Raw genomic sequence first — 14,213 nt, forward strand, 5'->3', positions numbered from 1 at the left:
TCCATGCAAGAGTGTATGGCTGTATATGATACATTAGCCATTAACTGCCTTCATAAAATTTTAACTTATCTTTAGTTATTGGTTGCAAATCTTAGTGCAGGATCCTAAGGCAATGTGTTTGGTTATGAAAAAAAGTCTGTTAACAAGTAAGTGAACCATACAATAACACACAACCATACTGACACAGATAAAAGGAAAAACAGACAAAAAACTCTTCGTTTAAAAAATAACCCCCAAACAGTGAAAAAGGGCAATTCTCCAATTAAAAGACGAAAATGTAGGCTATATTTAAATTAGAGCGTGAAATGCACGTTCAATTAGGTTACTTTCCTGTCCTATTACTTGATCGCTGTAGTTTTTTTTGTTGAACTAACCCTACAGGAAAAATGCACGTGAAACAAAGCCGCGCTCTGCCTACTTATTGCTTCTGTGGTGAGGCTATCGTCTTTAGTGAATACGTTTTCATTTTATCTGCAAATAATCGCTGTTTGAGTAAAAAAAAAATTATATGAAATTAGGGAGGCAAATTACTAACGTTTCCTTTCACCAATGCGATTTGGCACCGTTTCCATAATGAGCTATTTCGTTTATTTATTTGAAGAACATGGAATTGGCAATTTCATACGCGAAAGATTGACCTCGGACGCTTATTTCGATTGCAGATGCCCTAGTCCTTTCTGTTTTATCCTTCAAAAACTAACGTGTTTCTGGATATAGGCTACCCCAACCCTATACTGTCGACACACATGTGCAAAGAGTCGTAGCACAGCAGATAAAGATTGCCATCTACTGGTTCCTTTTAAAAGTAATACGTGTGTAATGGACCATGAATGGCATATAAACAAGAGAGAATCAATCATATCCATTGTCGATCGTGTTCTGAGCATTACGAATGTGTAAATTAACATACAAAAATATATGTAATGCATTTGTATTAGGTTAAGGTGTGATCATCGTTGACTGATTTGGAATTGCATTGCAACAAGTTTGCATATTACTCTAAATCCAAGCGGAAGGATTTGGGTCTAGTAAAACAAATGTTCTTATCTGATCCACGTTAGGTTTATCGGTGTCATGACATAAAGACATGCTAGCCACTAGATATAAGGTTTTCTGTTAGCCTACCTGACAGCTATCCAGCAAAGTTTGATCACAAGATATGCATACTAGCTCGCCAAACAATTCTTAAAGTAGCTAAACCATCAAAAGCCAAACCCAACCGAATTGTTTATTAGTTCCATAACAGCAATTGCCTTTGTCTGTGGTGCTTTATTAGGTAGCTTGACGAATACTCCGTCCCATCCCACAAACATAGAAAAGTTGGAAGGCTTACCTGTGAGATGTATATCATATGTAATTGTTATCCACTATTTGTTGTTATTGTAAACATTGAAATGAAATTAACACCATCAGTACCGAACCATCACCTAACGTGCGCAATTAAAGAGGTTTTACAACTCTAATACGGTCTTCTAAAGTAATTCCAAAACTCAACACTCCAAAGTCATGTAATTTTTTTAATCTTCACTAGTTATAATAACATGAATCAGTTCTCGTAAAGGATCCTGCATGAAAGTTGCAGGGAAGAGAAGATTATGCCAATTGTAAGCTAGAAAAAATACCAACTCAAAGGAAGTCATTCTTTAATGAGATAGACTAAACTAAAAAACCTTGCGCTATGAGAGATTTCCAAGTTGACGAGTAAGACGATTCTGGAGCAGTAAGTTAATAATTTAATGGCTTAAACTTTACATTTTGTCACATCTGAGGATTTCTTTATATCACGAAATATGATATCTAAACACACTTGAGTATGTTACAATGTATGACACCTAATTCAGTTTTATGAGAGGAGCTGAAAAGTTGCAGGGAAATAGGGAGGAAATACGTCATGAGTTGGCTTCAAGTATAACCAGCCTGAGAACATAAGATTATTCACTACCAATTCGACTCATTATATGTCACACTACCAATTAGACTCATTCACATTTGGCTAGATATAGGTTTTAGGTAAACAGTTCACATGCATGTGCTTTGCAAAACAGCTGCAATATATTTGATATGAGTATTTTAGATATGATGGATTCGGATTTGACTTCCCATTTTATTAATGGAAAAACAAATTATAATATTGAACACAATTTTTACATTTGTTTTTAGCTGTTTATTTGTATAGTTAACTAACATGACACAAGGTTAATTTAATTTCCCATTCAAGGATTTTGAAAGTCAGTACAAGGCCTTGGAGATGGTAAATCAGGTGTGAGTACAAAACAAACCATGAGGTCAGTGAAATTAAAGTGTGAGAAGGAGCACTTGTTGCCATGATTTCCTCTGGTGGGGTGGGGTGGAGTCGATAGGTGGAGTTGAAATACAAGGAGACCTTCAGGTAGCTAAGAAGTCATTGAAGTTGTTTTCTTTCTTCCCTCTCCTTTTGTTTTCACAAACTGCCCTAAATATTATTGTGCCAAAGTTCAATGCGCATATGCAAGGACAATGGAGGTGTGGACTTTGTGAAACTCCCCAGAAGGGACATCAGGGTTCATATTACAGAATACATCTACTGAGAAAAAGTTTATCCACACACCTGAGGAAGCAACAAATGTAAGTATTTATCTCCTACTGTGCATTTTTACGTTATAGAACTGTAAACATAATAGAGAAGTCAGAACTTTGACAAACTTAAATGACCTTAGACGTTCTTCAAAATGTGTTGCTGCCTTCTGCTGAGTTAATTTACAACTTCACATAATTGTTTATTAACTTCAGACATCAATGAGTAAAATTCGCTTCATTTTTGTCTTTGCCGTGTCTTTGGGAACACCATTAACACAATATATTTGATAAATAAGGGAATGTTTTTGGTTCACTGGTGAGATTTCTGTCGACATCATGAAGGGCATATCAAACAAATTACTATCTGTATTGTGATGGTCCAGATATTTCACTCTGTTACCATCTGACAGTAGTATCAGGTCTATTACCATCAGACTCTGATGCAGCTTTTACCACAAGGCTGTTAGGACTGTTGAACAGCCATCAACCAGTCACATACATTTCATAAAGCCCTTTTTACATCTGCCGATGTCACACCATGCTTACGCAGATATATAGCATAAACCCCTATAGAGCAAGCAGAACAGTTGTTGAAGCACAGTTGCTAGGAGAAATTCCATAGAAAAGAACCTAGGAAGAGGAGCCAGACACTCAGGAGCCAATCAGGGTAACCAGTCCCCAGTACCAGGCTATCATACACCAACCTGCAGCTTTGGTACTGTACCCTTCTGTAAACATACAGCCTCATACACATTCACATACAGTAATCAAATACACGCTCACTCATTGGTACAGTACACACTCACTCACTGAATTACTCACACACGCTCAGTCTACACTGCTGTCCCATATATAAATAGATATAGAACATGTCATACTTAATGGCTCTACATAGCTCAAATTAATATTCAAATCTATTTGTGGGGATTATAATAGTACATTTATCTCATGCACATACTAACATACATTCTTGAAATTTGAAATATTGTTTTAGATTTGTCAATTCAGGCATTTTTCTGCATTCACTATAACATCGACTTAAATGTGTATCAGACCAATAAACTTGAAATACATTTTGATTTGAACCTGGTTTTCAGATGACCTAATTTCAGTTTGATACCAACCGATTATAAAATAATGTGTAAAATGTCCCTTATTGTGTCCTAACTGGTTTCCATTAACACTGATTCTTCTTCATTTTCAGTCCCACTGCTTGAGATAAAAAAGGGTGACGTCAAAGTGCCATCCAAAGAGAGAACCCTTTGGACCACAATGATCACCACGAAGGCAGATTTCCAGCGGAGGATTGTCTCCAAGGATGGACACAACCAAGTGCGTATCGATAACGTGGAGGGTATGGTAAAGCTTTACCTCCACGACATCTGGACCACAGTGGTGGACATGAAATGGCGCTACAAACTCACCCTTTTCTCCTCGACCTTCATCGTAACCTGGTTTCTCTTTGGCGTCATCTTCTACTTAATCGGCATGGGCAACAGTGACTTTGAGGGTGAGCTACTGTCCAACCACACGCCCTGCATCATGAATGTCAAAACCCTGACCGGCGCCTTCCTTTTCTCTCTGGAGTCTCAGACCACCATTGGCTATGGCTTCCGCTACATCACTAGTGAGTGTCCGTTGGCCATTTTCGTCCTAGTGGTCCAGCTAGTCACCACAGGCCTGGCTGAGATCTTTGTGACCGGGGCCTTCCTGGCCAAACTGGCAAGACCCAAAAAGCGGGCCGAGACCATCAAGTTCAGCCAGTCGGCGGTGATCTGCTGGCACAATGGCAAGCGATGTCTGATGATACGCGTGGCCAACATGAGGAAGAGCCTGCTGATTCAGTGCCAGCTGAGTGGCAAGCTGCTCTCGCCCAACGTAACTGAGGAGGGCGAGAAGACTCTGATACACCAGAGGGCTGTGGACTTCTGCATGGATTCGTGTGGGGAATGCCCATTTCTAATTCTTCCCCTCACATTCTACCACGTGCTTGATGAGAGCAGCCCGCTGGCAGGACTGACCGCCGAGAGGTTGCAGACACGTGACTTTGAGCTGGTCGTCACCCTGAATGCCACCATGGAGTCCACGGCAGCCACCTGCCAGAGTCGGACCTCTTACATTCCCCAGGAGATCCTGTGGGGCTACGAGTTTAAACCTGTGCTCTTCAGCACCGACAGTGGCCGATACATAGCGGACTTCAACTTCTTTGATAAGGTGCAGATGAGCAGTGATCGCACGTCACTCAGCGACAACAAAGAAAAGCTGAAACTAGAGGAGGAGTACAATAATGAATAAGGGCTGTTTATAGGTGCGTACCCTGAGTAGAATCACTGTCATTCCATAGTTGTAATGACATGGGCCAAACATTGGCACATAGATGTCTCCATAGCACACAATATTTGGGGTCCTCTTTTGGCTCGACACTTTTACAACCAGTGGCTAATAATCACTGAAGGCATCTTTATGATCTGTCCTGCTACTAATAACTGTTTTGAAACCCTTTCTACATTTACTGAATGGAAATATGTCTGTATTTTGAATAACTCCTAAACCCAATACATTTGAGTGAATGTTGACACATTGGCATGTTCCTAATCAGTATGTATCTGGTCAAGGTACATTCAGGTGCAGATTTGGCACAATGTTTGGATCTATATGACACAAATAGGAGAATATACAAGCAGAACAGTAGTTGGGTCTCAGGGTCTGGTGTTGGAGTTTAATAAAATGTTTGTGGCAATTAAAAAATCGATAAAGAAAACAGATGAAGATATTCAATATATTATTGCTGTGTATCACCAAATTTCCTATTTTAATGTATTAAACATAGTTGATTAGGTAGATTCCAGGGCAAAAAAAAAAATCTGATAAGCGATGTGTCATGATTAAGAGCTGTTTTGTTCATCTATGAATAAACTATTGACTTTCGAAAGAGGTGTTCTGTATTGTTCCATTGTGAGAGGATGCTTTTATCTATAGAGAAGTACCTCTATAAAACTCAGCCGGCCTCCTTACATTACCCTCATCCCACACTCTTCTAGTCCTCATCCTCGTTGTTGTGGCAACACTCAGAGAACAGCCATTGAGGTCTGTCGTTTGGGTCATGGCACACTGACTATTTTGGGTCAAAACAATAGGACGTGGAAACTTCTTTTTATACTGTATGCAGAGGAAGCACAAAAACATAATTGTTGACCTTCCAAGACAAGTGGACAGCAAATTGGTGGAAAATACTTTATTAGAAAGGACACAGTAGAAAATCTATCCAAGTAAGCATATCATTTTAATCGTCCCTTTAAGTCAAAAATCTCAGTATCTCAGTCCTGTTTCCCAGCTGATAAGGCTGGCATAGGTGTTTTACCCAAGCCTGCATCCCATAAAATAATACTGAACAGGTCTGAAATGGCACGCCTGGTCTGAAATGGCATGTCTGGCCAACACAAAATCAGTTTTATATTAGTATATATAGTTTATGTTGTAAACATATACAGAGCTTAATGTTCAGGCCACAATTGTTTTTTAATTGTTCACTGCCTGATTTGGTCCATTTCAAAGACTTCTGTTTTGTCACTATCTCTATAATAAAACATTGTGTCTTTGGCTGGCTGAGATCAACTCGTAGTGTATGAATGTATTAGTTATACATTTATCATATAAAAACAAATATAACACTGACTTGTATACTTCAATCTAACAAACGCACAGCGTTCGCGACTCAGAAAAACAATAACACAAAATTGGCATTTTGTAAAGTCTCTTCAACTAAACTGTGAGTTTCTGTGGTAAGGCACTGGTCAAGAAAACTCCTTCCATCCAAAAAGATTTGAGGTCACACACAATATTTTACGAATGTTGCTTAATTCCAGTTTTTCAAAAAAAATCCAAAACACAGATTAATTGTTTTCAAGGCACTCTCTTTAAGAATAACAGTCAAGTAACAAAAAGCTCCCCTTTAAGTTTAATTATGCCATATGCACTAGTATGTACTATAATGATACTGATTAGGCATAAGGCAGTTTATATCCAAGGAATAATACTTTTCACATATTTCAGTGTCTTATGATCTGCGGTCCTCTCTGATGTGGCCCCACCCTTGGTCAGAAACAGTCCGTGAGCCCGTCCATGAACACGCGAGGTGATCATCTAGCACACGTCTACCCAAGGTGTTTCCTGCTGGTGCCTGTTTCACAGTTTACTACAGCCAAGTTCAGGTGCCCTCTCTTCCTCTGTGTACTCTGAAGGGAGTCCTCATCTGTCACACCACAACCCTCTCCTTACCCAAATTCCCCTTATCCCGCCCCTTCTTTACAGTCTTTGATATGTTTGCTTCATTAAATAAGGTATTCAAAACATATATAATAAGAGCTGGATTCAATATGTAGCGCTGAATTTCATCAGCTGAGAATGCATTCTGGGTAAACATAAATTTCCTTTTTCATTTTGATCATTACATTTGTAATGATTCTGCGATACAAACTGAATCCTGCCCTAAGAAACTGTTCATGCAGCTATTGTATTTTTTGGTATACTTATCGCCCCTTACAAGGAGTATCATGTAATATAATCCACTGCTTATTCCCTTTTATGTCAACACCACAAGTGTGAGACCGATTCCACGGACGGACTGGTGACCAAGACAAACAGTTGAGGAGAGATCCTTTACTGATTATTGACCTAATTAATCAATCAAGCACAGCAACAAAACCTGCAGATACCTGGCCCTCCGTGGAACCCATTTGCCACCTGTGATCTACACTAAGATTTTCTTTCACTGTTTTTAGAAACGACATATCGCACAATGCCCTTGGTTACAATAACGTCTTCTGTGACCTTTTTTTACAACATCCTCTGTGACCTTTTTTTACATTTACAGTTTTCCCTCCCATGTTGTCGCATAGCAACACGTCCGTAGCCCTCCTCTCAATCCTTCAAACCTTGAGTTCCTCACCTGCTAATGCCCTTGACTTAGGGTGGAAATACATTGGCGTATCAAATGTCCAGCGTTGCGTGGGGAAAAGAATAGTGGGAGAATAGGTCCTGTTGTAGCCAACCAAAGCAGCTATGTTCCCTGTTCTGTGTTGGTTCTTCGTGCATTTTGGCTGGGTTGGTAGGGTTCTATGTTTTGCAGCAGACTCTCGGCTCAGAGCCTTAGAAACCATTCCAACATTATCATTGGTGGAAACATGAAATTAGCTGATATAATGGGACAATATGGATTTCTTTAGGCCATTGTTATACCCTTTTCAGTTGTTGTTGATTCAAATTACCAGGCTACAAAAGAATATATACATTAAGTGAGAAGTTGTCTTGTATCTTCATCCATTTACCTGTGACATGGGGGTGTGTATGGGCAGTGAGTTGATGGGAAGAAAATACATATTTTAAAGATATTTTAATAGGCTATATATATCAATATATATAGTTACCATTTGTATTTAGCATTCATATATTTTCCTATTTGATCAGGTTACTAACATAGGCCTCTGGTACTGAAAATTGTGAGACGTATCCAGATTACTGACCAGAAAGCGCTTGTTTAAATTCTCAAGTTTAGTAGGACTCATTATTGTGACTATCATCTAAGCGCAGTTTAAATGCAGTTTCATTCCGGATCTAATCATCTTTTGTTGTTTGGATTTATTGTTATATTTGTCATGACTAGGTGCTAGTATTTACACATACTAAATGAGTCCTTTTAAATCTTTTTGCAGAAGAGCTGTGGATAGGTTTAGCTTTCAAATGAGTCGACTTTGACCGACGGGTTTGCGCTCTGCTTACAGCGTGTTTATAGCAACCTAAATACTTAAGCCGACACCACGCTGTGGCGATGCACCAATGTACCCCAAGTCTCATTCCTGATTCCCTACCTCAACATTAGTCCTTTATCATTGATCCTGACCCATTTTTCTTTTGATTCCGACACTTCTCAAACGGAAGCACGTTTTGTTTGCCCCTTATTCCTGTTTTGTCCTGCGGTAGCAAGACGCCCTCCCCCAGGCAGATCTAATAGTAGGTGCCCAGGTGGGAGGGCATGTGGGCGGCTGGGTGCCGGGTGTTGGGGTAGAGGCCCCCGGTGGGAGAGTTCCAGTAGGGATTGGGAGCAGCAAAGAAGCTGGAGGAGGTGACAGGCAGCGCTGGGGGATGAGGAGTGACAAAGTTGACCTTCTGTTGGTGTGCATGGTAGGTGCTCATATAGGACAGGTCGGAGGGGTACTTGTACATGGAGGACTCTGGCGGGTGGGGTTGCAGGGCCTGGGCGATGCCGTGGAAGTCAAACTTGTAGGCGTAGCGCTTGCCGTGCACCTTGGTCATGATGTTCTTGTCGTAGTAGTAGCGCAGGGCGCGGCTCAGCTTGTCGTAGTTCATGTTAGGCTTGCTCTTCCTCTCGCCCCAGCGCCTCGCCACCTCGTCGGGGTCGGTCATCTTGAACTCACCGTTGGTGCCCTCCCAGGTGATGCAGCCGGAGTTGGCGCTGTCTGACAGGAGCTCCAGGAGGAACTGCCACAGCTGGATCTGTCCTGAGCCTGCAGGCACACCGGGAGTCAAGACAGTTACTAATAAAGGCCGGGATTCAAAGTGCCCTACGCCGACGTCGCACCGCACTTCAGTTTCAAAGGCGATTTCCTTGACCTTCGCGATCGCATTCAGGGTAAGCGCCGCGGATGTCAGCTCAAGCGTAAATTACCTTTGAAGCTCAAGAGTAGTGCGATGTCGGCAGACTGCGGTTTGTTTGAGTCCCGGCCACAGCCTGGACAGAGATGGGAAGTCAAAACCGTAACAATGTACAACACAGTCTGGTGAGAGACCTTACGCCACAACAACCACTCATAGCAACAGTCACTACCATGAAAACTATTTATGCGAATGGTGCCATTGTTGTAGCATTAAAAGAAAAAATAACGTAATCTGGTCTGAGGTGACAATCACTTCCACCTTCCCTTAAACCTACCAGGGTTTGCCAGCCTGCTGCTTGTGGGACCCAGGATCTGGTAAGGATCTAAGAAGGAAACATTTACATTAGTCTGAGACAAGCTTTCATTGGGCTCAGTTAGAGTACTGTTCAACGCTAGTGTCTTACCGAGCTGAGGTCTCTGCTCCTCTGTTTTGGTGACAATGGCTGGCGAGGTCTGGGAACCTTGAGGAATAAAGTTCCCAAAATATTAACAGGGTTTTCCTTGAGGGCAACGTTCCAAGTGTATACAGTGTAGAAATACCTTCTTATCTTGAGGTATACAATTTCCTGTTATGTGATTCTGCCAGGCCTGTTTTGTTCATGTCTAGTCCAGAGGCTTGTGATGTTGTCACCTCTCAAATGAATTGGGATTCATGTTGACTCCTTACCTTTGGTGGAAGACACAGCTTGTGGAGCCCATCCAGATCGTCTTGCAGCTTCATATGCCAGGTCTGTAAAATGTAATAAATGACATCAGGTCACCTTGCTGTCTGTAGTTATGGAAATTACCCCTAGAGGGCGCTATAATAAAAACACAAGAACATGCTGATGGGAAAGTGCATTTCTGTGGTTTACCTCATCGGTTTGAGGCAAGAGTGGTGGATTGCCAGAGACTTCCCATAATATAAAGGGCGCAAACACAGAGGCACAACCTCTGCAGTCCGAAATATTATTTTAAGGGCAGGGGATGCTTGAGTTGAGATATAAACATATTAAATCACCACTGAAATATTATTTTGGCATACTTCTAAATATACCTTTAGATTTATTTCTAAACGGACAAAGGGCAAAGTGTAGTACTTTGTTTGCCCTGGGTTTTGTTCCCTTTTTCTGTTTGACCCTGTACCTTGCTGTCTCATTGGATGTGCTTACAGAACGATCTTACGTTTATCAAAATAAACCTTCAGGCGTAATGATTCACCCACCTGGACGATGGGAAACTCTGGGGGAGGTATCTGTGGGATAGACAGGAGTGTTGGGGAAAATAAAACTTGCACCCCCTGCAGAGAGTGAAAGAGTGGATCATTAATATGTCATTTTAATGATGATGTACCCGCAATGACACATTCTCATAATACATTCCAGCTTATTGCTTTGACGAATATCCACATGAGGAGGGACTTCGCGCAGCACACGGGCAATTACAGCATGACGCACCCACGTTTTACTGGAGCGCATGCTTTCGTCTACGCGTTAAAGCCACATTGAATAACTGTAATGTCGTACAGCAACCTTCGGGGGCGCCGCACAGAAACACACATTAGGAGTGATAACAAAACGATCAGATTAGGTTACTAAATAATCTGATAACTGTAAGAATAACCAAAACGAGCAGTGTGCATGTATATAAAGAATACACTGTACATACATAGGTGAGAGCTGTGTGCGTGTGAGGGTACTGTAGTGGCGGGAGCAAAGCCAGGGAAGGGGGGGGGGGGGGCAGGGGTCTCCTTACCTGTGTTGCGAGCATGCATTAACCGCGGGGAGTTTTGTAAGGCTTTGTCAACATCATCGGAAGTCAAGTGAGGAAGTGGAGCTGAGAAATAAAACATTCTTTTGAAAAACCAAAAAAAAATAAAAGAAAACAGCTCAAAACAACCTATGATGTGCAAGGACTGATGCGTTGGGGGGGAGGGGGAGTGGGGTGGGGGGTGGGGTGGGGGGGAGGTTGGGGGGGGGGGGGAGCAGCCATGACAAACACAGAGATGCACCAGGGTTATGAGCTGCTCACGGAGCTGCAGGCAAGGCGCGGCGGAGGGAAGGAGAGGTTGGGGGGAGAGGGGACGTGGACTGGGTGAAAGGGGGAGAGACGAGGAGAGAGGGAGCTCGTAAGTGTGGCACACATCGCCAAAGCATCGGCGGGAGACGATGGTAGAGGGGGCCCAACCCAAATAAACAGTTAATCGCCCGTGCCCACAGATGTCCGTGAGAATCCATCGCGGTCCCCAATTTTCCCTCCTCCAGAGTCAATTTGGCGAGCGTGTGTACACATAGGAGGGAAAGAAGAGCAGCAGTCTTTGCCAATAACAGAAAGAGGGTGGATAGCGGCATGAAAGGAAAGCTTGTAAGGGCATTCTTCCTTTTCACCCCATCACTAGTGGCTTTTCCAGGCAAGCAGACCTGAAAGTCAAAGGCAGCCACCATCAGTGGCATGAATAGTGAAGGTGTACCTACCCATTCCCTCATACCATTTCTAATCTAGGGCAGGGAAGAAGACTTCTCTGGAGACAGCCAGGAGGACCAAAATGTATTATTTATTATTTTCAAACTGTCCACAAGATAGAAATGAGGGTGTGGGGAAGAGGTGATGACATTAAAAGAATGTATGGGTAAAGGCCATTCAAAGGATGTTGTGAGACTCATGCATATCAAGAGAGCTTCACGCACAAGGTTATGGAATAATGCAGTGTTACACAGCACCTACATTCAGTCTGAATGGTGACAGTTGTTTGGATGTGATCACACACGAAAATGAACAACAGCCCAGGTCAGCCCGGTGGTTCCAGCTGTGTCTGGCTTTCTCATTTCTGTGTGCATCTGCGTGCCTTAGTGGCTAGCGTGATGGCAGGCTCTATCGCACCGCTTCGTTTGAAACTTTCTCCTATCACTCACCTTCCCTGTACATCTGCAAATCAGTAAATCCTACCAAAACTGACACTAATATAAAACCAAAAAAGAAAAACGTTCTGAGAAATATAACGGATCATTGGAAAGTTCTCTGCGTGACCAAATGGAACGTGAAGTCCCTTATTACTGCCATGAGATGATGAATTTATCAAATTATTATAACTAGAATAGGCTTTTAAGACAATTATTCCTTTATTGATGCAGGATATATTCCTACTCAAAATCAACTACTGTTAACGGTGCTGTTATGGTTACACTACCACAGTTACTACACAGTTACTACACAGTTACTACACAGTTATCGCTGTCAAACAGCTAACATCATTAAAGCGCGGTGCTTGTCTGTGTACGCTCGTGCGGTGGGTGTGTGCACTTGTACATGAGCACTTGAACAAGCATGTGGGTGACATACACAAAGACAGCAGAGAGGGGGTGAGGTGGACAGGAAAGCAGGCCTTGGAGCAGTGAGTCATTCAGCCCAAACAGCAGAAGCAGTTACAATCCCCAGTCAAGTGGCTGGGGCCCTCCGGTGTTTGTTAATGACAACTCAGCCTTAATGGACAAAACATAAAAAGGACCAGTGTGGCTCGCTGCTGGAAGACCACAGCAGCCCTTCAGCGGTAGCCGTTAGCAGCCCGTTTCTTTAACTGCCTGCTATTGCCTCGTGTCGGCCGGCTGGGGAAGAGGGGGCAGGGGGCGGCAGCGCGGATGGGTGGAGAGAAGAGAGGGACGAGGAGGGGGGAAAGAGAAAGGCACGACACTCACTCTCTCTGAGGTAGTGCAGGTGGGAGAGCAGGATGTCTGCGTTGTAGCTGAGCGTGAGCCTCTGGAAGTCCTCCTTGCTCATCTTACACAGGTCCTTGCCGTCCACGTTGTGGAAGAGAGCCACGTCAACCTCCAGCAGGCCGTACTCCTTCACTGCCCACTCCAGCCACTGGCGCACGTGCTCCGTCGACCAGAGGGTGGGGTCTGCCAGAATGTAGTAAGGGGCAGATTGTGTGTTAACGCCACAGAAGAGTGGGTAGAAACAAGGATCTGAAGCAAAGGACAGTAGTAAACTCTCACCTCCAAACGTATTTAGTTTATTACAGTTGATACTTGCCCTTTTTTTATTTGATAATAAAAAAAATATGTACAGTTATAGACCACCTACATTACTTTGATCAGTACTGTGTTTGGTACTGTGTTTTAGTACTGTGTTTTAGTACTGTGTTTTAGTACTGTGGGTATCTGTTCCAGACAGAACTTTATTCCTTACTTTGTGCCCTAACTACACCCTAACAGGCCCTACGACCAGAGCCCTAACAGGCCCTACGACCAGAGCCCTAACAGGCCCTACGACCAGAGCCCTAACAGGCCCTACGACCAGAGCCCTAACAGGCCCTACGACCAGAGCCCTAACAGGCCCTACAACCAGAGCCCTAACAGGCCCTACGACCAGAGCCCTAACAGGCCCGACAACCAGAGCCCTAACAGGCCCTATGACCAGAGCCCTAACAGGCCCTATGACCAGAGCCCTAACAGGCCCTATGAAGAGAGCCCTAACAGGCCCTATGACCAGAGCCCTAACAGGCCCTATGACCAGAGCCCTAACAGGCCCGATGACCAGAGCCCTAACAGGCCCTATGACCAGAGCCCCAATAGCCTAAGTGAGGCCTGGCAAAATGAAGTTGAAAAACTTGGATTAAAGATGTAGAACCTGGTTTAAATTAGTAATGCCTCACAACACATGAAACCCAATGAAATGCTTTACTTGGGTGGAGCTCCAAAAGGTGCTCACTAAATATGGTCATGGCTCCAAGGGATGTAGCTCAGGTCAATTTGATGTCAAACTCAGGACTCAGACTTTCCATCAGATAGTTATAGCTGCTATAGCTGACTGCTATAGCTGACACCACCAATTGTTATAGTATACAGTATATCACTTACTCGTTTAAATTCACATAACTTTTCTATGACAGTGTCATGCCCATTATCAAACATTAGTCCCTTAAAACATAACATCATGCTTTCCAATAATGAATAGCTTCCCCCAAAAAATAACTCTCCAGCAATTATTTTGTCTACCGCCATTTGA

At 42.9% G+C, this 14,213-nt stretch overlaps 2 protein-coding genes across 6 annotated transcripts in view; one reads left to right on the plus strand and one right to left on the minus strand.

The window, feature by feature from the left end:
* The first annotated feature begins 370 nt into the window (after window positions 1–370).
* On the plus strand, window positions 371–5,488 carry kcnj15 (potassium inwardly rectifying channel subfamily J member 15). 2 transcript variants are annotated; one of them, XM_010870861.4, is made up of 3 exons: window positions 371–432; window positions 2,474–2,604; window positions 3,761–5,488. In XM_010870861.4, the coding sequence occupies exon 3, from the start codon at window positions 3,829–3,831 to the stop codon at window positions 4,849–4,851; it is 1,023 nt and encodes a 340-aa protein (XP_010869163.1). In that variant the 5' UTR covers window positions 371–432; window positions 2,474–2,604; window positions 3,761–3,828; the 3' UTR covers window positions 4,852–5,488. The 2 variants fall into 2 exon arrangements, with proteins under 2 accessions (XP_010869163.1, XP_019904048.1); XM_020048489.3 differs by lacking the exon at window positions 371–432 and adding an exon at window positions 2,219–2,285.
* Window positions 5,489–5,757: 269 nt separating this feature from the next.
* Window positions 5,758–14,213, minus strand: part of erg (ETS transcription factor ERG) — a 74,032-nt gene continuing 65,576 nt past the window's right edge. For 2 of the 4 annotated variants that reach the window (XM_029120997.2, XM_029120998.2), the window contains 8 exons: window positions 12,902–13,105; window positions 10,965–11,045; window positions 10,435–10,509; window positions 9,898–9,960; window positions 9,635–9,691; window positions 9,506–9,553; window positions 9,242–9,304; window positions 5,758–9,080 (listed from right to left, as the gene is read on the minus strand). In XM_029120997.2, the coding sequence (XP_028976830.1) occupies window positions 8,560–9,080; window positions 9,242–9,304; window positions 9,506–9,553; window positions 9,635–9,691; window positions 9,898–9,960; window positions 10,435–10,509; window positions 10,965–11,045; window positions 12,902–13,105 (1,112 nt within the window). In that variant the 3' untranslated portion in view covers window positions 5,758–8,559. The remainder of the gene's footprint in view (window positions 9,081–9,241; window positions 9,305–9,505; window positions 9,554–9,634; window positions 9,692–9,897; window positions 9,961–10,434; window positions 10,510–10,964; window positions 11,046–12,901; window positions 13,106–14,213) is intronic. The other 2 variants (XM_020048487.3, XM_029120999.2) reach the window with 2 other exon arrangements.

Source organism: Esox lucius, chromosome 7, assembly GCF_011004845.1.
Source record: "Esox lucius isolate fEsoLuc1 chromosome 7, fEsoLuc1.pri, whole genome shotgun sequence".
Classification (NCBI taxonomy): Eukaryota; Metazoa; Chordata; class Actinopteri; order Esociformes; family Esocidae; genus Esox; species Esox lucius.